The following is a 24,081-nucleotide window of genomic DNA, read 5'->3' as shown; positions in this document are numbered from 1 at the left end:
CTAAAGGAGGATTACCTTTATTATTGCTACAGAGTGAGAATATAATTATCTATTGGGCAAAAGTCTTGACACTGGTAATCCAGGAAGCAGCATTAGGAATTAATGTATGCTGTTGTATTTTATATAAATTTCCTAATAATTCCTCTGTAGTTGCATCCAACTTTAACACTTGAAACACAATGCATGAAATAATTCACTCCTACTATTACTTCTAAAATATATTCATAAGAATGGAATGACCTTTCATGTTATTTCTGAAGGGTTGTTTTTTTACTGAAAGAACAGTTGCTGTGGATTTTCTGAGACAGCCTGACTTTTAGCAGCAATCAAGGGCTAACATTAAAATAAGAAGTCAATACCCTTCCTAAAAAGAATGTCCTTGGCTTATGGAAAAGTATATATTCTTACAGAAAGAACAATTGAAGGCTTGTTTAAAAAAATAAAGCCATGAGAATAATGAATTAAACAGTCCCAGTTTCATATTTGAATAAACAAGGACACTACTTAGTTTGGAAGGAAGGAGAATAAATGAACCGCAGGGGACTTTTGTCTGAAATGTATTGAAAGAAAGAATTTGTGTCACTCTTATCTAACAATTGTTTTTACTGGGTATTTGCAGAAATGAAAAATAAAATCAAGTTTGAAAATTATGATATAATATTTTAAAATATTTAAATATTATCATGGAAAGTCTACCTCAATCTGTAATTGATATAATATATAATTGATTAAGACTCTTGTATGGAAAATATCAATCCAGTGCAATGTAGCCTTAGTCAAGTCTTTGAATTTACCCGTTGTGGTATATTAAATAATTTTTTTCACTAAATATGGCCCAAATTAGAAAGGTTTTATGAAGCCACAGAATCTTCTTCTTATTTTGAATGCAAATGGGCAAAACATCCTAGTAGATGCTTAACATTTAAAATCTACAGAATATATTTTATTGGGATTCCAATTCCAAAACTAGAAAAGTAAATATGCCAGAAGTTTTGAAATCAGCAAGATAAAATATCATATTACAGGTAGTCATCACTTAATGACAGTATTTGGGACTAGAATTCCCATAACTAAAGATTAATTGTAAAGTCCATTATCTTGTAACTGCATAACTTAGCAACAGCAAGGCAGTTTCAGTTGTTGGAAAGCAGGTGGAAGGTTAAGCAAGGAGTGTCAGTGGGGAAGACAGTAGAAAATTGCAAGTCACATGCAAGTGGCAAGGACACTAGCAGGCAAGTAAATAACTGCCACTGGGTGGAGGATGTGTAGGTGGCTGTATCAGCAGGCGAAAGCAGTTTTGGGCCCGGAGGTGGCTGCTGCCAGGAATAATGTGGGGGCAGCTACAGGAACAAAGTCAAGTTTTCCATAACTTTATCAAGGCTTAACACAATGCTAAGAAATGAGAAGACTGAAGTTTTCATAAATACAATTTATACCTATATACAGCTCTAAATCATACCATCAGCTAAAAAGGACTGTGCAGTGGAGATCAGAACATCCACATGACAGAAGCATGAAATAATCTAGGAAAACAAAATCAGAAATTCTAAAACCTGCTCCCGTCCTCCTTTCTTTGTTTGAAACTCTTCTGCTTTCTTATCAGTGTTCCTGTGACATTATAATTTGCTTTGTGAATACAACTTTGTTTTTACTGTGAATTGGCTTTTGGCAATTTCTCTGTTTTTGACTGATGGCCTGTGCTTAAATGACCCAGCTTTCTGGCCTCCAATTACTTTGAGCAAACAGCCTTACCCAGCTGATATAATTTACACAAGAACTCTTGACTTTTATATTTTCATGTCTGTTGTGGTCTGTCTAAAACCTGCCTTTATATCTATCTGGCTTGACTCTTTCGAAAGATTTATGACAACCAGTTGAACAATCACAAACATATATCTGCCTTCCTTTCTATTTACATCATATCTCCTATATGATAGCTAGTGAGTGTTTCCCAATATAAGCTTTCCCCAAACTAGCACTTAGAATTCTAACCCATTTAGCCATAATGCTTCACACATGGAAATATTTATTGCATCTTATAGCAGTAGATTTTGTAATTTCATTATAAACTGTATGTCAGAATACTCCCTTTTATCCGTCTTGAATAGATTATCAGACCTATTTTATTGAGATGTAATATAATGAGGAAACAATTATTGGAATTCTTCCCCCATTATTGCTTATTTGGAAAAAAAGAGTCTGCTATTCTTACTTTTCCATTTTTTAACTTTTCAGATTAAAAAGCCCCAAAGAGATTGTTCATTCCCAATAATAAATATTCCGTGTCTTTAAATATCTTGATTAAGATTTATAGATTTTTGCAAGTTCAAAATTCTTTGAAATGGCCACAAATGAATCACACAAAATGAACTATGTACAAGAAAATGTTAATTTCCTATATAAATGCAAACAGATCTTAATATGTGATTTGCAACATAAGGGTTCAATTTCTGGCACTATGCAAAGGACTTGTGTTAATGAAAAATATAAATTCGTAATAGGTAAAGGCTGAGCAGTAGCCAACATTCAGAGAAAAATTGAAATGAAGACAGTAAAAAATATTGTGAGTCACCAAAAACATCTGGGCTTCTTGTGAACATTTAAATCAAGAAACAACCCTTGCTACACATATGCAGATCTCCAGAAAAAAATGCTGCATCTAGACACAATGTCTCCACCTTTCTGAATTTGGTTCCTTTAATTGGCTGTCATCCAGCCTATTACCAATTTAGTTGAATTGCTGCATTAAGACATAACCCCATTGAGCTAATTCACTCTTGATGTATCAGAGTATCACTTGCACATCCTGCATGGCAGAATTCAGTTTGGTTCGTTGGTTTATCCTATTTGTATACTTCATCATCAATCAATAAAGGCTTACATAAATCCAATAAAAAGATGCAACCAATTAAAGTGCCATGGTAAACACAGTAATCAAACCATAAGAAACAATAAACAAGATCACAATGCAAGACAAAATGAACATCAATCAGTTTTTATTACGGTCACAGACCATATACAGCACTACAAATAAAAGCATTAAAAATGACAGTAATAATAATAAATAAAAATAAAAGATAAATAACATGAAATAGAAGAGAAATATTTTTTATTTTTTTAAAAAAGAGTGACAATGAATTAGCTACCAAACACCGTATAAAAGAATTATCTCTTAAGCAGCTTGTGAAATATTACTGATACAAATTTTAATACAGGTAGTCCTTAACTTATGTCCATTAGTTTAATGATGATTTGGAGTTACAAAATGCTGCAAAACGTGACTTATGACATGCCTTGAAGTTACAACTTTGCTCCACCTTCATGGTCACATGATTGCAATTTAGGCACTTGGCAACGGATTCACATTTACAATGGTTGCAGCATTCTGTGAACGTATGGTTGTGATTTGTGACCTTCTCTGCCAACTTCCAACAAAGGCAATGGAGAAATAAGATTTGCTTAATTACTGTGGTAAAAATGAACATAAAATCAGATCCAATCATGTAATGGTTTGCTTAAGGACCACATGACTTAATGACTGAAATTCCTGTCTCAATCAAGGTCTTACGTGGAGGACTATCTTAGTAAAAAGAGATTATTCTCCTTCCAAAATAACCCCAGAAAGTGACTAATATGTTTAAAAGTGTGAAATACATATTTATGAGCAGACAAAAGGTTCACATATCAATGCTAAATTATAATCTGTTTTGTTTGCTTTTGGCCCAGCATATTTTGTGAATTCAGCCATTGTTTATAAACAGTAACTTATAACATAAATTACATATGAACTTAAGTCAGTTCTAGTTAATTCAACAAATCATAATCAATACAAACTTGTATTAGTGGGATTGTTAGACTGTTTTATTATGACTGGGAAAATCCAAGTCAGACTCTGATTCAGACATCAATCAATCAATAAATACAAAATTATGCACATAGTCACATATATTACATGATACAGAGAAACAACACAGTCTAGTTCAGATATATGTATATACATGGCGAGAAAAACAAATCTTGCGAGTTTACCAGACGGATGGCATAGGGAGCAAAGCTGTTACAGTATCTGGTAGTCCTGCTAGAAATACTTCGAAACCTCCTCACAGAGGGGAGCAACAGAAACAGACCATAAAGTGGGTGTGCTCAAATGCTTTGAGCTCTAAGGACATAGTGCTTATAAGCAGTATCCTGAGTAATGGGAAGCGATCTTCCTATAATCTTCTCAGCTGTCTTTACCACTCTCTGTATGGACTTTCTATTTGAGGCACTGCTACCACCAAACCAAACTATAACTATAACAATAACTATTATTGTTCTTAGTCCTCTTTTGTACCCCACACTGTAACTGTATAAGTGTAATTGATCGTTCCTATTTTTTATTTGTTTTCCTTTTTTCCTAATGATCGTTGGTTTTGTGTCTTCAAATTAGTGTTGACTCCTGATGACTGCCTAAAGAAAGTCCTGCAATTTTCTTGGCAAGATTTCAGAAGTGGTTGGCACTGTCTGCTTCTTAAGACTAGAAGAGGGACTGCCCCATGTTCACCCATTTGACTTTGTACCCAAAGATGGGATTAGAGTTTACAATTTCCCAGATTCTAGACCTTGAACTATGCCGACTAAGATTAGACTTAAGCATAGTACATAAAATCATGTTACAACATCTTACCAATTAATGAATATTTCAGCGTTAACAGCAACAATACTAGAGCGCATAACAGATATAAACTAAATGTAAACCACTCCAAACTCGATTGCAGGAAGTATGATTTCAGCAACAGAGTGGTCAATGTCTGGAACTCCCTACCTGATTCTGTTGTCACCTGCTCAAACCCCCACTCCTTTACCCTCAGACTAACCTCTATTGACCTCACCCCATTCCTAAGAGGCCTGTAAGGGGCATGCATAAGCACACAATCGTGCCTGCCATCCCTGTCCTATTGTCCCCAATTATTAGTTTCTATTTCTTGTATTTAAACTTATGTTTATTCTTGTTTCTGTTATATTGTAAGCTTTTGACAAATAAAATAAATAAATAAAATATGTGGGGGGGATTCAGTGGAGAAAGCAGTTGTGTTTGGAAGAGTTAGGCATAAAAGAAAACCAGGTCAGCTGGAGAAATCTGGCCTGTGGAATCGCCAAGAATCAACTGAACAGATATCATCATCATCATGGTTAATCAGAACTATCTGTTCTCTTTTATAACAATAACAGCTTTCATGGACAAAAGCAATAAAATAAACACTGGATACAATTGCTAGGGTTCATTATTTGTTTCTAGTAGTACAGATTTTTAAAATGGAATTTGCCATTAAAAATTGCCATTAAAAATAATGTCATCGTTAGAATTTGCAGGGGATTTTAAATATAATATTTAAATATATTTACCAAGAAATCTATATATATAAAAGCTAGCTATATAAAAGAGAAGAGTATCAGTATAAAATTGGTAATAGAATTTGACCTACCAACATGGCTAAACATGACTAAACATCCTAAACAACATGGCTAGAACCTTCTCACCAAGGGAAGAAAACAGTATCATGCTTCTAGTAAGGATGAAGGCAAACTACTGGAATGTGCTAGCGTGAAAGTCCTGATATTTTGTAATATCAAGTTTATACATATATTTAGCCTGGCAAAGACTTACATAGGTTCCCTTCTAAAAGCAAAAAGGGGTCCTAGCATTGTCTTTCCATAAATCAATACTCATTATCTGTGGCCATGCAGCTTCTTTAGCTGTGAGGAAATTACAACTACGAAATCTAGGAATTACAAGGCTAGTGTGATGAGACCACAATTGTATTGCTGCATCTCAAGTTTCCAACTTGAGTGAAACTTACCCAGTAGAATCGAGGAGAAAAGCTCTTACTTCAACCATATCTGTGGTTCTATTAAAATAGCTCCTGCCTCCACATTGAAGGGTAATGCTGAAAACACAATGAGGTGTTCACAATATAGGGCAGATGCATTTTTGTTTATTTAAAAAAAGGCAACTTATTTTTTTAAAATGGGTTTTTATTAAACTTCTCAAAAAACAAACTGGCAAAGATAAGAAACACTAAATTACCAACCCAAAAACAAAGGATTTACAAATATCACAGAGATTGTAATTTTCCAGTGCAGCCGGGTCTCCCTATTCATGGCTTTTGTATTTCACAGAATGTTGTTTTTGTAGTGGCAATCCCAAAGTTTGTTGTATAACAATGTGGGTGCTGCTTGCGGGATGATGGGACACATGCACCTTCAGTTTTGTGATGACCAAAATCTGAGTAGATGAGGTGTGATTTTATGTTGAGCTAGTTGTACTTAAAATTGTAAATTTTAATTGGTAAGGGTTTTTTTGTGCAGGGGCCAGAGACTGTGATGCCACTAATATTTTCTCCCCCTTCTCCACCTCTTAATTGGCCCTTGCTCTTGTCAGTTCTGAGCAAAGTCATTTGTTCCAATTAACCTTACAGCCATGTGCCATTATAGTTTAAAGGAAGCATAATTTGCATTATTTCTAATATTCATAAACCTGCTTTTCATGTAGACTACATAAGCTGCTATAATGAACGTATAAATTCATGCTTCCTACCAGTCATGGGATTCAAAATGTTTTACCACCGGTTCTGTGGGTATGACTTGGTAGGCGTGGTGTGGCTTGGTGGGCATGGCAGGGGAAGGTTACTCCCTCCTCTGTCCACTAACCTGCTTTCCAGCTCCGTTCTCCTGTGCAGGACAACAAAAGAAGACCCAGCCAATCAGCTGGGACTTGGGAGGCATAGAATAGATGGGGGCAGGGCCAGTCAGAGGTGGTATTTACTGGTTCTCTGAACTACTCAAAATTTCCGCTACCGGTTCTCCAGAACTGGTCAGAACCTGCTGAATACCAGCTCTGCTTCCTACTTAAGTTTTTTACTCTGAACCTGTCTCCACTGTGTGTTAAATATCCTAAAGCTTTATTGAAAAGAATTTGTCTGATTAGACTTTCAATTTCATATGGTGTTTCAATTTTTTAAAAATTAATTCCTTACTTGATTCCCAGAAACTATAATATTGGTTCCAATATATAAATATATATATAATATTAAAACACCTATGGATAAATAGCTATATGCTGAGAATGAGTCTTTAGACTGTTGAATTTTGTATGAAAAATAATGTAAGTTATTTATTCTCCATAAGAGGGCACTATTGCTTTGCCTTTTAATTTATAGTACTTTAAAAAATATCCTCATTCTATCTATTTGAAAACTGCTACATCTTTTGAAAGATCAATTTTTAAGATAGAAATATATAATTTATTAAGGCTAATTATTGACTCTCTTATTCATGGTTGGCCAAAAATACAATTTCGTTTTATGAAGGTTGGAAAAGTATTCATACTTTAGGGACTGAAGTACAACATGATAAATATTAAATTAACATTAAATGCATCATCACACAGAAGATGCAGTACTATGCTGTCAGTCCTATAAGGTAGATCAGACCAATAAACCAATGATACCTATGTCTAAAACTAGTTTTATAGGAACAGCAATAGTGACAAAATCTTGCAAGGCTGAATCTGTAGACACTCCTTTGCTTTCTCTACACGTAAGGTGCTAGTTTGAGACATTTATAATGGTTTCTTGGAATGGGCTCAAGACTCATTTCTCTGTTTGTTGCCTTGGTAGTGGCTCTTCCTCTTGTCCTTCATGGCCATTAAGTATGACCTCTGCACTAACTGTATAAGATTGATTTTGGTGTATATATCTTCCAATTTCAAAAGCTTTTACATTGCTTTAAGCCTCTGGGAACTTGTATGGAACAGCAAAAAGGCTGACTATTATGCATGCCCTGACACTCTATTTGTAAGATTCAAAATTATTTTCTGAACTTAGAATTCTGAAGTTAAAAAAAATAGTGTTGTCATTTTACAAATACAAAAAGAATTTTGGGCATTCTATAGCTATGCGTCTCCATACGTGTTCCAATAATTATTTAATGAAGAAAATGAAAATAGGGGGTAATTAATCTCATTATTGCATTTTGTATTAGATGGTCAAAGTACAAAATTTAAAACTCTATTTGCAACAGTTCTTTGCTTCATATTTTCTTTTATTAAGAATACATCTTTATATCAGAAGAAACTAGAATCTATGCGAAGAGCTTGCTATGTTTAACGTTCATCCTGTAGGCAGAAAAGAACTTTGTTTTCATTTGATTAATATATTAATAAGGTATCAGCCTGGGGTGGGATATTACTGGTTCGGCCCGGTTCTATAGAACCTGTAGCTGTGAATAGCAGCTGACACCAAACCAGTTTGGTGTTTGGCCCACCCGCCTTCCTGGGCTCTAGGCTGTCCTTTATTCCTGCTTTTCCTTCCTCAGCTGCTTTGCGCAGCACAGCTGAGGTTGAAAAGCAGGAAACAAGAGGATTTTCAAATGCTGCGCATGGAGTGCAGTGCTTGTCAGCTGTCCAGGCAGCACAGCTGATGATTTCTTGCAAGCACTGCACACACGATTGTCCCCAGTTAAGAGAACCGGCAAATTGCTCCACTGGCTGGCCCCGCCTCTCCCCGCCCACTCACTCCTTACCTGGCATGCGAGTCATCCAACTTGCCTGGTTTGTAAGTTGCTATTTTTTTTCTTCTCCAACCATTAGCTGTTCTGCTCTGCCAGGAGATTTAGATCCTTGGATTTCTTGCTTTCTAGCTAAACTAAAAGCAGAGCCAAACCTTCCTTAGGACTGAAGCTTTTCAGTGCAGACTCAGTTAGCCAATTGCAGATAGAGAGATCTCTAAGTTAATCTGTGATTCTGTGAGCAACTCAATCTGCCTGGCTGCCTGCTTTTGGGTAAAAGTTGCTTTTTTATATTAAAAAATCAATATTTACATACATGGTGTGTTATGAGTTAATTTTGTGAGTTTGCTTGCTAGCAAATTTTATGTGACAGACTCAGATAGCTGATTGCAGATAGATAGATCTCTAAGTTAATCTGTGATTCTGTGAGCAATTCAATCTGCCTGCCTGTTTTGCCTGCTTTTGGGTAAAAGTTGCTCTTTTTTATTAAAAAAATATATCAATATTTACACAAATATTCATAATATTTACATACAAGCCATGCCTACCCAGTCACATGACCACCAAGCCATGCCCAGTCATCAAACCATGCCCATCCAGTCACATGACCACCAAACCATGCCCACAAATTAGGCCACACCCACAGAACCGGTTGTTAAGAAATTTGAATCCCACCCCTGTATCAGCCCCTTCGAGTTAGGCAAATTTAGGAAATAGATGCAATAAGAAATACTAGAACTCTACTGATATAACAATATCAGAATCTTGAAAGTCTGATAGTATTTCTCATTCCTTTACTCTATTTTTTTTGAGCCCCAAAAATGGCTAGCGTCTTTTCGGGGTGACTAATTCCCCCTTGCATCTTCGGCGGCAGGCGGCGAGCTTGGATGTTGACCTCAGCGTTGGTGGGGCACTTCGATCGGTCAATGCAGGCACCATATCGGTGACAAAAGTACTTCCTACGGCAAGCCCCCCCCATTCCCCCATTTGCATGTTTTAATATAGGCCTTAATTTGGGGGGGGCTTAATTTCTTCATGCCTATAAAACATGCTGGGACTTCCTGGGGAGGCCGTTTGAGAAACAGGGTAGTATTTCATTCCTTCCTTATACCAATGAGAATTCAGTTGGGGCAATCTTTTTCTTACACTGTTCTGTTTTTCTGAACTAAGCCCATGTTTTCTTAACTGTTGCCATATATTTTCTTCAGGGCAACCTCCACAGTCATCCGCATAAGGTTAGCATTTCATAATGAAGCCAAACATATAATGGCTAATAGATCCTTGAATCTGTCAGAAAACTGGTTGATTGTGTGTATCGAGTTGGTAGCAACCACACAGATGGATCTTCTCTAAAATTATCTGTTCCCAACCTGGTCCCCCAAGTCTTCCAAGGGTGCAGTCATTGCTGCTAAATTAAATACATCCACCTTATTGCTGGTTATCCTTTACTTGGATTTCCTTCCACTCTTACTAGCCTTATGGACTTCTCAAAGGACCTACATTTTCATGTAATGTGAACAAATATAATTTGAGTCTCATCATATGATCCTCAAGTCAGAACTCTGTATTGATTAGTTCTATTATTCATTTTTAGCAGATCATTTTATGTAAAGCATATTCTAATTTATATCATTTGTATCATTGCATATGATTTGTCAAAAAGGCAATAGTAAAGACATAATAAGGTGAAGGTAACAGTTGGAATCACTCAATTATTGCAATCTTGGCACTCTCAATTGCACTCTTGTCCATTTAATGACCACGAGATCACTTAACAACTACAACTGGGGCTGTCAAGATTGCTGTTGTTGAGCAAAGCAGCCATATGATGTTTCGCCTACTGCTTTGTTGGACAACAGAGATTTCAGTCTCAATTGTGATAAATCAAGGTTTACCTGTAAATAAATCCCAAGTAGGATTTTCAGCCATTTAGTGGAAGAACATTGGCGTGCACCTGCGCCGGGCTGCCCTGGGCCTTACCTACGCTCTGCAGCATCCTCTGCTTTTTATCTGACAACACTCCCTCTCCAGTCAAGGGCTGAAAATCTTGCTTGGCTTTTGGCTGCTTTTCAACTCTGGGGACTGGCTGAAAAAACTCTCCGCTGAAGGATCAGATCTGTGCCTGCTTGCATGAAGTTGAAATCCTTTTGCAGGGAGCTCTTTCAATCAGCTCCCAGAGACAAGAGGAAGGACTCCTGACAGGCAGAAGCAGCCTGCAACTTTCCCCACTAGCTTCTAGGGATGTAGCAGAGAAGATTGCAAACAGCAATCAAATGATCACGGGGCGCTTGGCAACTGGTCATGAGTACCAATAGGTTGCTAAGCACCCAAATGACTATCATGTGATATGGGGGGGTATGACATTTTCTGATGGTCAGAATTGCTTTTCAGGATATAGCATCTTCTCCAAGTCATTATTAATTCAAACCATTGTTGAGTGAACAATTGTAAGCCATATACCTCTACTGACATTATTAGAATTCTGTTAATCTTGTAGTGAACCTTGTCTGCTAATATTAGGGGGAAAGTATATAAAGTATACATATTTAAGTGTGTATACACTTAAATATTTATATTTGTTTAGACATCATCAAAGCTAACACCAGCCAGAGCACAGAACAACTCAACGAAGCAGTACAACATTGAAAGACATGGAGAAATCTGGCCCATAGAATTGCCAAGAGTCGGATATAACTGAATGGATAACATCATCATCACATATATATGACATTTTCTTTTTCATAGTAAAGATACTCATAGATGATTTCACAGATCTTTTTTTAATTCCAAATAGAAAAATTTGGTGTTACCATTTACACCATTTATGTAAGCATGCTCTCAAGCCTATGTGGAATGAATTCATATAATCATGCATGGAAATATTTCTTGCACATACATGTGAAAGGCCAAGGATTCCGTCTACAGGTAGTAATATCCTTTGCTAGGCAGTTTAGAAACTTACAAATGAAGGCGAATATATGTGTCCCAAGATAATGTTGCAGGATCCAACTGGGTCAGTCACCGGGACCATAAGTTTTGTCTTCCGAGCTTTCGTACTCATACTGCAGCCCATCTTCAGGAAACTTCTTTCTAGCATAGTGTGTGCTTTGGGCTGTTCTCTGTGTGGTATTTATATGATGTATGTGGCTTTTTAGATGTTGACTGGGGTATTGATACCTAGCTCTTAAGTCATTGGCTGTTGTTTGCTTCTGAAAAGTACTCGTCTCCTGAGTACTAGATAAGCTGCTGATAAATCAGCACTCCTAAAGAGTACAGTACAAAACCATTTTTTTTTTCTTCAATGCAGCAGTTGTGAGGAACATGTTCTCTTTCTTGAAGAGCTTTTTCAAGTCAGTTGATGTACCTGAGGCTGACTCAGTTTCCTCGCCATTAACTCTGACGTAATGGCTATTTCTCCCTAAACAAATGGATATTTTGTCTTCGCAATAGCTAGTGAGTTAATGTCAGGCAGAAGTGGCACAGCCTAAAGGTGGGAGGAAAAAGGAATCCACCCATTTGAAATATTTCATTGTTTTTCACAAATTTAACTGGGTCAAGGAAACCTCAAACAAAGACAAATTCATCAGTTCTCTGATCTTGTTCCCTGAAAACAAATGCTTTTAATGCTTAATGTTCATTTTAATTATAAGGATGTTATTAATTCTCAGGATCCTAGACAAAAATGCATGACATTGTGGGTGGATGAGTGGGTAGAGGGAGAATGAATAAAAAGAGTCTGTTTATTTTATTAAGATTCAAATTTTCCTATCAGTTGTGGATTTTGTTTTCTTTTTAATATTTCGTAGCTGAATGTGGTAATAGACAAATAAGAGCAATATTTTAAGATTATGAAAACAGCAGATCCTTGACTTACAACAGTTCACTTAGTGACTGTTCAAAGTTACAACAGCACTGAAAAATGGCTTATGACCATCTTTCACACTTAAGACCATTGCAGCATCTCTATAGTCATGTGATCAAAATTTAGATACTTGGTAACTGACTCATATTTATGATGGTTCATGTGATCATCTTTTGAAATCTTCTGACAAGCAAAATCAATGAAGAAGACAGATTCAGTTAACAACTATGTCACTAACTTAACAACTGCAGTGATTCACTTAACAACTTTGGCAAAAAAAAGGTGATAAAATGATGCAAAATTCACTTAACAGCTGTCTAACTTAGCAAAAGTAATTTTGGGGTCATAAGTTGAGGACTACCTGTATAAACATACCTTGTGTGTGATAAACTTTATGTTTTAATGATTCCTGATTGCATAATCTCAAATAACTGTAATAGAACAATTCTGAAAAGGAAATGCCAACTTACAATTATTTGTTTTGGAGTAGTTAATTTGGTTAGTAATCCTAACACAATATAGCAATAGCTTAGAGTTATACAATACCATTTCACAGTGCTTTACAGCTTTACTCTCTAAGTGCTTTTCAGCATATTGCCCCCAACTATCTGGATCCTCATTTTACCGATGTTGGAAGGATAAAAAGCTGAATCAATCTTGAGCCAATCAGAATCGAACTTCTGAACTGCTAGCAGCCAGCAGTCAGCAGAAGTAGCCTGCAGTACTGCATTCAATACCATCATTCCAGACACTCTTCTAAGTAGATTAAACCCTGAACACACTTGTAAGTGAATCATAAGCTTCCTAACAGACAGGAAGCAGCAGGTGAAGCTAGGCAGAATCACATCCAATACCTGTACAATAAGCACAGCCCCCACCCCCCAAGGCTGTGTGCTTTCTCCACTTCTCTTCTCCCTATATACCAATGACTGCATCTCAAACGATCCATCTGTTAAAATACTGAAGTTTGCTGATGACACAACAGTGATTGGTCTCATTCGAGACAACGGTGAATCTGCATACAGACAGGAGATTATACAACTTGCCTCGTGGTGTAACCAGAACAATCTGGAACTGAACACACTCAAAACCGTAGAAATGGTGGTAGACTTTAGAAGAAACCCTCCCATAATACCACCTCTTACAATACTAGACAACACTGTATCAACAGTAGAGACCTTCAAATTTCTAGGTTCTACTATATTATATGACTTAAAATGGATACCTAACATCAAAAATGTCATCAAAAAAGCACAACAAAGAATGTTCTTTCTGTTCTTTCAGAAAGCTCAAACTGCCCAAGGAGCTGCTGATCCAGTTCTACAGAGGAATCGTTGAGTCTGTCATCTGCAGCTCTATAACTGTCTGGTTTAGTTCTGCAACCCAACAGGACAGACACAGACTTCAAAGAGTAATTAAGACTGCAGAAAAAACAATTACAACCAACCTGCCTTCAATTGAGAACCTGTATACTGCATGAATCAAAAAGAGGGCTGTGAAAATATTTACAGACCCCTCACATCCCGGACATAAACTGTTTCAACTCCTTCCCTCAAAATGACGCTACAGAGCACTGCACACCAGAACAAATAGACACAAGAACAGTTTTTTCCTGAAAGCCATCACTCTGCTAAACAAATAATTCCCTCGACCCTGTTCAACTATTACAAAGTCTGCACTACTATTACTGTTAAATCCTGTCATCACTCCTTATCACCCATTCCCTCCTCCACTTGTGACTGTATGACTGTAACTTTGCCGCTTGTCTACTTACAATTTATATTGATTGTTTCCTAGTATGATTGATTGCTTATTGTACCCTATGATGATCATTAAGTGTTGTACCTTATGATTCTCAACTTCTGATGAATGTATCTTTTCTTTTATGTATACTGAGAGTATTTACACCAAGACAAATTCCTTGTGTGTCCAATCACACTTGGCCAATAAAGGTATTCTATTCTATTCTATTCTATTCTATTCTATTCTATTCTATTCTATTCTATTCTATTCTATTCTATTCTAACCACTGAACCATCATTGTCAAATCTTTCTTTCTTGTTGTATGTAACCACTGAACCATCATTGCTCAAATCTTTCTTTGTTGTTGTATGTATTGTGAAATCATGTATTCTTTCTTCAGTATTGCTTTTAAATGGAATCAAACATGTTTCAACCGTCTGTCCCCACATACATATAGTTCTACGTTGCTGAAAAAGTCAATCAAACCTTCTCAGTAAGTAATATTTAGGGTATGCAAAAACAATTATGATAATTAGAACAAGCATGATATTCCCCTCTGGAAAAAAAATCGGGCCGGCCAAAGAGACCCCCACCACGCGCAAGAAATCGCTGCCCAGCTCCCTTTTCCTGCCGCTCAGCGGCCTCCGCTCGCACCACCCGCAGCTCGCACCGCCCGCCCGCCCGGGCTCCGCTCGCACCGCCCGCCGCTCGCACCGCCCGCCCGCCCGGGCTCCGCTTGCACCGCCCGCCGCTCGCACCACCCGCCCGCCCGCCCGGGCTCCGCTCGTGGCGATTCCCAAAAAAACAGAATTCGATTTTAATCGGAAGAATATCATGTCTGTTAGAATCATCTTGGAGTTTTTCCAGACAGATTGCTCATATTGCTATGTAAATGATCATGACAAACAAATATTCAAAATAGTTTCTCATTACATGTACCTTCTAGCATTCATATTCTATGTATCACCCACTTCTGTGGGGGCAGAAAATGTTAGGATGTTTACTGTTTATGACAGTGTTTCCCACTCTTGGCAATTCTCAAAATCTGTAGGCTTCAACTCTCAGAATTCTCAGCAATGATTTTGGGTGATGAAGGAATTCTTACAAGTTGACTGTTACAAACCTGGGGGAGCCCATGTTGAAGGAGGTTGGATTATACCAACTAATAAGTTATTTTCCTGCAGACCTGGCAATTATAACAATTATTGCTTTTGTCATTTGTCTACAGTCTCTCCCATAATTTAGTCCAGTTTACTTGTGCCTATGTTTTGGCACTATAAAAAAACTTCGCCTTGTTATATAAAAGAAACTAACCTAGCAGTTTGCTTTTCATTCTACCTATTTTCCATCCCTATTTGTTTGGTATAAACAGGATTGAAGGGTAATCTGGGAAATAACAAAAAACAAAATCACAGAAGCAGGCAATAGTAAATCACTTGCATAGTTGTTGCCAAAATGACCACACAGTCATATTCATGTCAAAGTCTTTACCGTCAGCAATCTGCTAATTGATTAGACTGGAAGTGCAAATGGATGAATGACTGTGCAGGCTTTGGAACTCAGCTGTATGTTTCATAACTATCTCAAAATGAGGTGGAAAACAGCATACTTCACTAAAGTACAGAAATAAAGAGGTGAGGGAAAGTGGGAGATGCGAGAAAAATACATTACATCCTTTGAAATCTGAAGGATAAAATATTTGGTCTTGGTGCTTTTAAACACCATTCTTTACACGGTCAAGGGTAAAATGTGTTGACTGATTAATGATGCCACCAATAGGTAATTTTCTGAAGAAAATCCAGACACTTTGTTGCATGAAGATAAATTGATGACTAGTGTGCTAGACATGGAAAGGTTAATAAATTTTGTTTAATTGGCATTCTGGATAAATGTTTGTAGGCAGTTTGTTGAGTTACACCATTTTCTTCCAAAACAAAGCCAGTGAGATCATTCTAATCTTGTAGTATCCTCTATAGTTTACAAGTAATGGACTGAACGTTATGCTGTTGAAATAATGGAAACTCAGCTAATGATCTGCATTAGTAATATATTCAGACTGACGTAAAATATAGATATAGATGACTTTTGAAGGATATAGCTCTGCTTAAAAATCAGAGTTTATAAATGAAATGCTTATAAATCAGAATCAGTCCTTAAGAAATAGCTCTTTTTATAAAGAGAGAAAGAGAAAATACTGCTACTAAGCATCAGATTTGAATAAGAACTATTATTTCTTCAGTAAAGCAAAATCACTATCTTCATGTCCAAATATAATTCTGTTCTGTATTATTATTGATAACTTATTATCAATAATAAATGATGTTTACCAGTATGGCAATAAATTTTGCCTTTCAGTGGCTTTTAAATTTCCCACAATACAGCTTACATGTTAAATTACCTGTGCTTAATCTAAACTAAAATTGTTGATCTTAACTACTAAAAATAAATAAATATTTATAATTCTTAGATAGGTTTGCTTCAACAGTCATAGCAAAGATAATCATGCTGTAGGGCCCTTGTTGGCTAAATTAAAAACAGCAGTGAAATGAAAGTATTCCTTCTTTGTCCCAATTATTACTGGCCTTGCAGAAAATAAGATCCAGTGGGAAAACCATGCGTGTTCATTCAGCATTCCGTGCAACTTGTATCTTATAAATCATATGACCATGAGTTTCTGTGCAAGAGTATTCTGGACAAAGCTGGTACTGGAAACTCCTTTGGAATAGCTATTGAATCTGGATTATGAAAAACCTTTCTATAATACATTTTTCTCCTTCCCTTTCATTTATGTCCCCAGCTGCTGACTGCAATTTGGACATCAATACTTTTCACTGAAGTATTAATTAACTTAAAGATTCTTGGCAGTTTCTGTTCGTAAGACTTGGAAATCTTATTCCAAGAAACCATATTTCTGTTTAAGTCCTAGAAACCATATTCTAATTATATAAACATGTCTTGCTGTGAGATATGTTGTATATAAAGGACCCATTCTGGCTTGAATTTGGTTAAACCTCTATTATACAATTTTGCCATAGCAGCATATTCCATTTTAGTTTAAGCTAAATATCATCAACAAGGTTTCTCTTTTCCAGTGTTGTGCCAAGTTTATATTGCAGCTGTCAACATCTACAGTATCTTAGTAAATTTGTTATATCTTTCATTGATGCTTTTGGAATTATACCAAATAAATATATATATTGTTTCAATTCAAATTTTCTCTTTAGCATTTTATAAATATTTTGATATATTTCTTTCCTGTACTTTTGTGGTTTTTACATAACCACCACATGTGAGAAAATGTTCCTTTTGATTATTGTGGCATTTTCTACAATTGTTCTATGTTTTGTTTTGTTTTTGGCAATCGTTTGTTTATAGCATTGTAGAAATGCCACATCCTCCTTCAAATTGTAGCTTGGAGTAAATTTTATTGATTTTTGTCCTATAAGCCTTTCATTGATCCACTGTAATTGCTTCTTTGAAGTTTTGCATCCATTTTTATCATGCACCTTTGTGCTTCCTGTGCATTGTTTTCAGTACCAATTTGTAAATAATCCTAATAAGTGATTTGGGCTATAATCTTCAGAGACTCCAGGGCAAGGCTGTCAAACTAAATTTCATTGAGGCCGCATCGAGGTTGTATTTGACCTCAGGGAGTCAGGGTAGGCATGGTGAGGATGGGCGTGACCAGCTCAATGTCATTTGGGTCAGGAATGCCTGTGGTGTTCTGCCATCGAAAACGGGTTCCCGAATTCCGTTTTCAGCTGCGACGGCACCCTGCAACCCTCTACCAGCAAAAACAGGTTCCCAAGCTCCGTTTTCAGCTGCAATGGCCTTCTGCAACTCTCTGCCAGTAAAAAGGAGCAGCCCTCCCAAGGTCTATTTTTGCTGGCAGAGCAATAGAGGCTGATCCTTTGCTATTTCCAGGGCTGTCCTGTGGGCCGGATCTAAGTACCCCATAGGCTGGATCCAGCCATCGGGCCTTGAGTTTGACATGCCTGCTCTAGGACATGGGTGTCAAACACAATTGCATCACGTGACGTATCGTGACTTATCATGATTTTTTTGCCTTTGCAGAGCCAGGGTGGGCATGGCCTGCATGTGATGCATCCAGTCCACAAGCTGCCAGTTTGACAAGCCTGATCTAGTTTAGGGTATGACTATCCTGAACTCTTGCTCCTCCTTTCATCCAGCTTGGGACTATGCAAACTCTTAAAAACCATTTCATTGTTTCCTGGGAAACCAGGTTGCTCATGCTCCTCCATTCTCCAAGTGAACATTCCAACATGTGCTTTTTTACCATGGAAGCCCCTTAGTTCTTGTGAAATCCTAGGGTTGTTTGTGACACAGATTCAAAACTCTTATTTAAATAACACAAAGTGTTTTCTGACTCAGGAATTCTTTTTGCTAATCAAATCTAGTAAATCTAGTAAATCTAGTAACCCTAATTATAAAATTGTTTGATTTGGACAACATTGGGAAGGTCATCTAGATTAAATGAACTGTTCTAGACATGAATATCTTTGTTCGGTGAAAAGTGGAAACAAACCTGATCTTCTTGACTCGTTACATTATGCAGAACAGTAATAACTCTCTGAAAGCTCTAAATTTGCCAAAAGCAGCCAAATTGCAATCTGCCTGAGAACTCAGAAGCTATACGCAAGGTAATTTATCAACCTGCAGCCAGGTGAATAAAGTAGCTGTTGACATAATAGCATAAAACTTCTGAATAATTCATGTCAACAAGGAGCAATCATCATGCATCATCTACCACAAACTAATATTCACGGGAGCCTCTCCCATAGGTTGTCATCATCACCTTACAGTTTTGAAAACTAAATCATCTAAACAAAATAACATGTAATATATATTGTAATTCGTTTTAACATGATAATTTGCTTTTGTTGACATGTAACAAGTCCTCAAGACCCATTTGTGACCTGTCCTTGCAGCCAGGCCTGAAATCTAATGAGTCAGGACTTCATTAAAAATAGCTACCCCTAGGGCAGTTCTATTTTTAGCTGATGACAATAACAATTTCTGGCGTAAGATATTGATAGGTATGAATGCTACAAGATATATCCAAAGTTATCTTGTTGTCATCATTTATATATAGAAATTTTTTTTTGCTAATCACATATTGTAAAATGGGAAGTAGAAACATTTTTTCGGATTAATCTATTTCATAACAGACAAACTGCAGGGAAATGGAGCAATGTCTAAATATCAAATCTGACTAAATGCAGAATAATGATGAGGCAGAAAACTAAAGTATCAGAAGTATTTATTGCTGTAAGTAAAGGCTACACTGAACACTCAATGGATTTTAGCAGTGTTGATGGTCCTCTGTTGTTATGTATAGATTTATAGAATTTAAGTCTTTTGTGATCCATTTCACAATTGAATCAAAATTCTTGTAGTCATGTAATAATACGAAGAGAGACACTGGAGAAGTATCAGTAACTTGGTTGGAGTCTAGTGTTTATGTGTTTCTTTTCATTTGATCTAAGCCATCTCTCCCCAATGTGGTTTTGTATTTTTATATATTATAAAAATCTTGCTTTATTTATAGGAGGAATATTATAATTCTACTTGTGCACAGATTACTGACTCCCATGGTACCAAAGTTATCCATGAATATATCTTCCCGTTTTGTTCCTGTTTGATTCCTCAAGGACGGATTTATATCTAACATAACACAAATTTTACACAAAGTGTAATAAAGACATAATGATAAATATAGATTAGGTGAAACCTAATTTATATTCACCATTATATTCATGTCTGTTTTTTTAGAAATATTCAAAATTGGCTTTCTCTATGGAATTAATTGTCCATTCCGGTACTATAATTTCATACAAAATCTGAAGTGGTTCACTCTCAATTCTTCATTTAGAAATTTACTCTAATCCCAGATGCTTGACCATAATCTGTCTATCTTGTTTCAACAATATTGAATAACATCCATTTCTGCAATAGCATCCTGTGAGCAGGCTTTTAAATCTAATAATCTCAACTGAAGCACGGCGATGAAAATGAGAAACTAATTACCATTGCAAAATGGTGAGATACGATACTTCAGAATGATGCGTTTCAAAAAGAAGGCTTTTTAGATTCCATAGAGTTAGCAGTATGTCAGAGCATTAGATAAAATTGTTTGAAACAAATAAATATAATTTCATTTTTAATCATTTAAGCTATCCCTTGTTCAATTCCCAAGTCATGAATTCTATTTTTACATAAATTCCATATATAAGATCCTAAAATATATTGCATATAAAAACTAAAAAAATCTTTAAAATCTTTAAAGATTTTAAGACATAAGTTAGAATATCTTTAAAATATCTTAGTAATGTCACATTATCATTTTTAGATATTTTAACTCAACTAATGTTCTATGTACATCAAGATTTCTAAGAACTTAAAGAAATCTTTATCAAAGAAGAATAGCAGTTGTTATGTAATAAGCTTTGAGATCATAGGAAATGCGATGGCCACTTTGAATAGGAGGCAGGCTATCAAGATTATTAGTGGGCAGCTTAATTCTAGCTGCCCCAGATGGCTATGCAAAGTTGTGCAGCAACCAATCTTAATCAAAATTCTGATGATTGGGATTAGAAGAAAAACATTGATTGGATTCAATGTGCTAGAAATTAGATAGCCCTGCCCACAACCTGCCTGGGCACTGTGGATATACTCTGGTCTGTTAGTTACTTTACCAAAAGAAAACAGTTTAGAAGCACAGAACAAGTTGGATGGCCAAATAAAGTTCATTCTTAGTACAGTATTATTAACAGCAATAGCAACAGCACTTTTATATATCGCTTTACAGTGCTTTACAGCCCTCTAAGCAGTTTACAGAGTCATCATATAGCCCCCAACAATTTGGGTTCTCATTTTACCCACCTTGGAAGGATGGAAGGCTTGAGCCTGGTGAGAGTTGAACTGCCAAATTGCAGACAGCTGGCAGTCAGCAGAAATAGCCTGCAGTACTGCACTCTAACCACTGTGCCACCGAGGCTCATTAATAATCTGGGTTAGATTATACTTTTGTACAGGTGTAGCCTACAGGTTACATCCTAAATCTTCTTTGTTTCCTGGCTTACAGTAGCAGAAGAGGAAGAAACCATTTTTTTGTATCTTTATGCCTCCTAGGTAGACGCCTGTGTCATTACAGTTGCTCACAATGTCCCTTAAATTGCTTTTCCTTCTTTCCTTAAAAGCATCCTGTGACTGAAATTTAATATATCAGAACTGACAATCTAATCTAGTTCTTTTTTAATGCATCTTAAAATGCAATATTCTATTGGAGTGTCAACCAGGATGCCAGTTTTCATATATAGTTTGCAAAGTACTTGTTTTATTATCTTATCAGAATAAGAAAATAAAAAGTGCTGAATAAATGTTTCTTCTATATATACTGTATTTTTAATTGTTAGAATGAGAAATTCTGAAAACAAAATTTAGTCAAGATTTTTTAAAGTTGCAAATCATGTTATATTACATCAAGCACTTACATTCTGAAGCCATTTTCTGGCTGACACAGATTTATCAATCTGGAAAACAGCCAATAAACCTTTTGGTTCTTCCAAGGTTATAGCGATGCAATATATTGAAGGAATCATGCATGATGGTAAATCTGCTAATTTTATAAAACACTCTGAAGTATTGGTTTACATGCATAATAAAGAAATTATATTATAACTTTCTCCTATTGGACATTCTTGAAAAATATTGAGACTCCCAGACATTTCCAGATTGAAGAAAGCTGCTATAAGCCATTGAAACACAATGAAAATAATAAAAGACACTATTACAACTAAATGAATCCAATCTCTATTTCATTATAACTATATCCTTGTAAACCATACATTATTTCTGGAGTCTGAGCAACAATTTTTCTATGGTTCTCATTTATGCTTTCAACTTTCTATCAATACCATCCCCTTTTATTTGGAAATGTATGATGCCAAGAATGTATTTTTCTTTCATAAACAGGACTTTTCATAAGCTTCAAAATTTCTATAATGATTGAAGAATGCAATTAAATTTAGTCCATTAAGGAAATTAATACAAGAACTACTTCAGGAAACTGCAACAATTATGATTGCTTAAATATGGTATTCAAATTAGAAAATTGCATTTATTTATCCAGAATGTAAAATAATATTAGCAGTTATCTGCAGCAATTTCAACCATGCTTGCTGAAGTTTCCTTCATGAAACTTGGTGGCTGTTGAAATAAAATACCAGGGTACCTTTTGCAACATGGTGGTCATTGGAAATATGCCAATTCTTCATATCTCCATTCAGTACTTACCTAGAACAGAAAAGACACATATTAGACCTTTAGAACTTTGTTAGAATATGCTTCAATCTCAATGAATATATATTACAAACCTTGAAGAAATGTTTTACAGGTAGTTCTTGACTTAGGACCATAATTGAGCTGAAAATTTCAGTCGCTATGTCAACTTGTGAAGCTTCCCTGACCTGCTTCTGAGTTGCCATAGGCAGTGGGATGGGAAATTGCGCCTTGTAGCTACACCAAGTAATTACTCTTCAGTCATAACATGACGCAGTATGGACAAGCAAGTCAAGGCCATCTCCAACGGATTCCAGCAATGCCTGGAGGGAGTAACTTCCACAACCCACGAAATTACCTTATTGGGGAATGTGATGGGTGACATACTTTGTGGGGAGGGGGAAACAGGGTCAGAGGCAAGGCGCAAAGGGGGTGAAGTCAGAGTTGGCTTCACATAGGTAATGCTAACATGGTGCTCCTTATAAAAGACTGGATTTTTATTGCCAAATAGCTTGAGACTCTTAATTGTGTTAGGGCACTGGTCACAATTCTGACATCAAGCCAATTTTCCCAAAACTACTTTTGAGATTCCTGAGCTAAGTGAGAGTTGTCAAGTGAATTATGCCTCATTTTATGACCTTTCTTGCCACAGTTGTAAGTGAATCACTGTAGTTGCTAAGTTAGTAACATGGCTGGTGAGTGAATCTGGCTTCCCCATTGACTTTGCTTGTCAGAAGTTGACAAGTAGGGTTTATTCAAAAAGAAAATAAAAGAGACCGAAAAAAAGGAAAACAAATCCCTACAAAAGGCTGCAAGAGGGGCGGTGAGGGAGAAGACATCCAGGCAAGCTGTGACATAGGGGAGGGAAAGAACGAGAGATGAATGAAGCTGAGATGGGAACTTCTTGCAGCCTTGGATGGGGCCCTCCCTCCCTCTCTCCCTTCCTTCCCCTAACAAGCGCCTGAGACCATGTGCTCCTGGCATTAGGCTGCTGCACCTTCCCCATGGCCCCACAGTCCCTGTGATCTCTCATGCTGCTAGGCAGAAACAGCGTGCTTTCTGTCTGCTACCCGATTAACTGTGTTGCCATCAGTAAAATGTGACCTAGGAGCATCATCTACCCTTGAGCACTCACTGATGATAACATACCCCAAATCATCAGGATGGTCTCTCGCAGTGGCCTTATATGAAGCCACTGGGAGATACAGAGCAGGGGAGAAAAAGGACCTGAACCTTGTGACACTCCACACATTGGAGACCATCATGCCTGCAATGTTCCCATACAATTGAGCAAAGTGTTTGAATAAAGTGATTCACAGCATGCCAAGACACCAACGAAGTATCTTCCTAAGAGGTCTGTAGGGGGCGTGCATAAGCGCACCAACGTGCCTACCATCCCTGTCCTATTGTTTCTTTTATTTTTTTATTTTTCTTATATGTATCCATGTATTCATAACTATGTTTTTACTTATACCTAGTATCTTGTAAGCAATTGACAAACATAAATAAATAAAAATAAAATAAAATAAATAAATATCTTTCTTCAAAAAAGTTTAAAGCAGCTCTGCCTGAAAGCTATTCTTGACTGCTTGTGCCTGTGTGTACAGCCACTTCAAATCGAGGCATGA

At 36.6% G+C, this 24,081-nt stretch overlaps 1 protein-coding gene across 2 annotated transcripts in view; it reads right to left on the bottom strand.

Annotated features, from left to right (window-relative positions):
• Window positions 1-24,081, bottom strand: part of ANK2 (ankyrin 2) — a 279,598-nt gene that overhangs the window by 206,960 nt on the left and 48,557 nt on the right. Inside the window, exon 2 of one of the 2 annotated variants that reach the window (XM_087962978.1) lies at window positions 22,407-22,468. The exons of the other annotated variant lie outside the window; for it this stretch is intronic. Coding sequence (XP_087819104.1) covers window positions 22,407-22,427 — 21 coding nt within the window. The 5' untranslated portion in view covers window positions 22,428-22,468. The remainder of the gene's footprint in view (window positions 1-22,406; window positions 22,469-24,081) is intronic. 2 annotated transcript variants of the gene reach the window in all.

Source organism: Notechis scutatus, chromosome 4, assembly GCF_049901735.1.
Source record: "Notechis scutatus isolate UNSWTSFEM ecotype Mainland chromosome 4, rNotScu1.2, whole genome shotgun sequence".
Lineage (NCBI taxonomy): Eukaryota > Metazoa > Chordata > Lepidosauria > Squamata > Elapidae > Notechis > Notechis scutatus.
The sequence above is the reverse complement of the archived record's forward strand: the minus strand, read 5'-3'. Positions and strand labels throughout refer to the sequence as shown.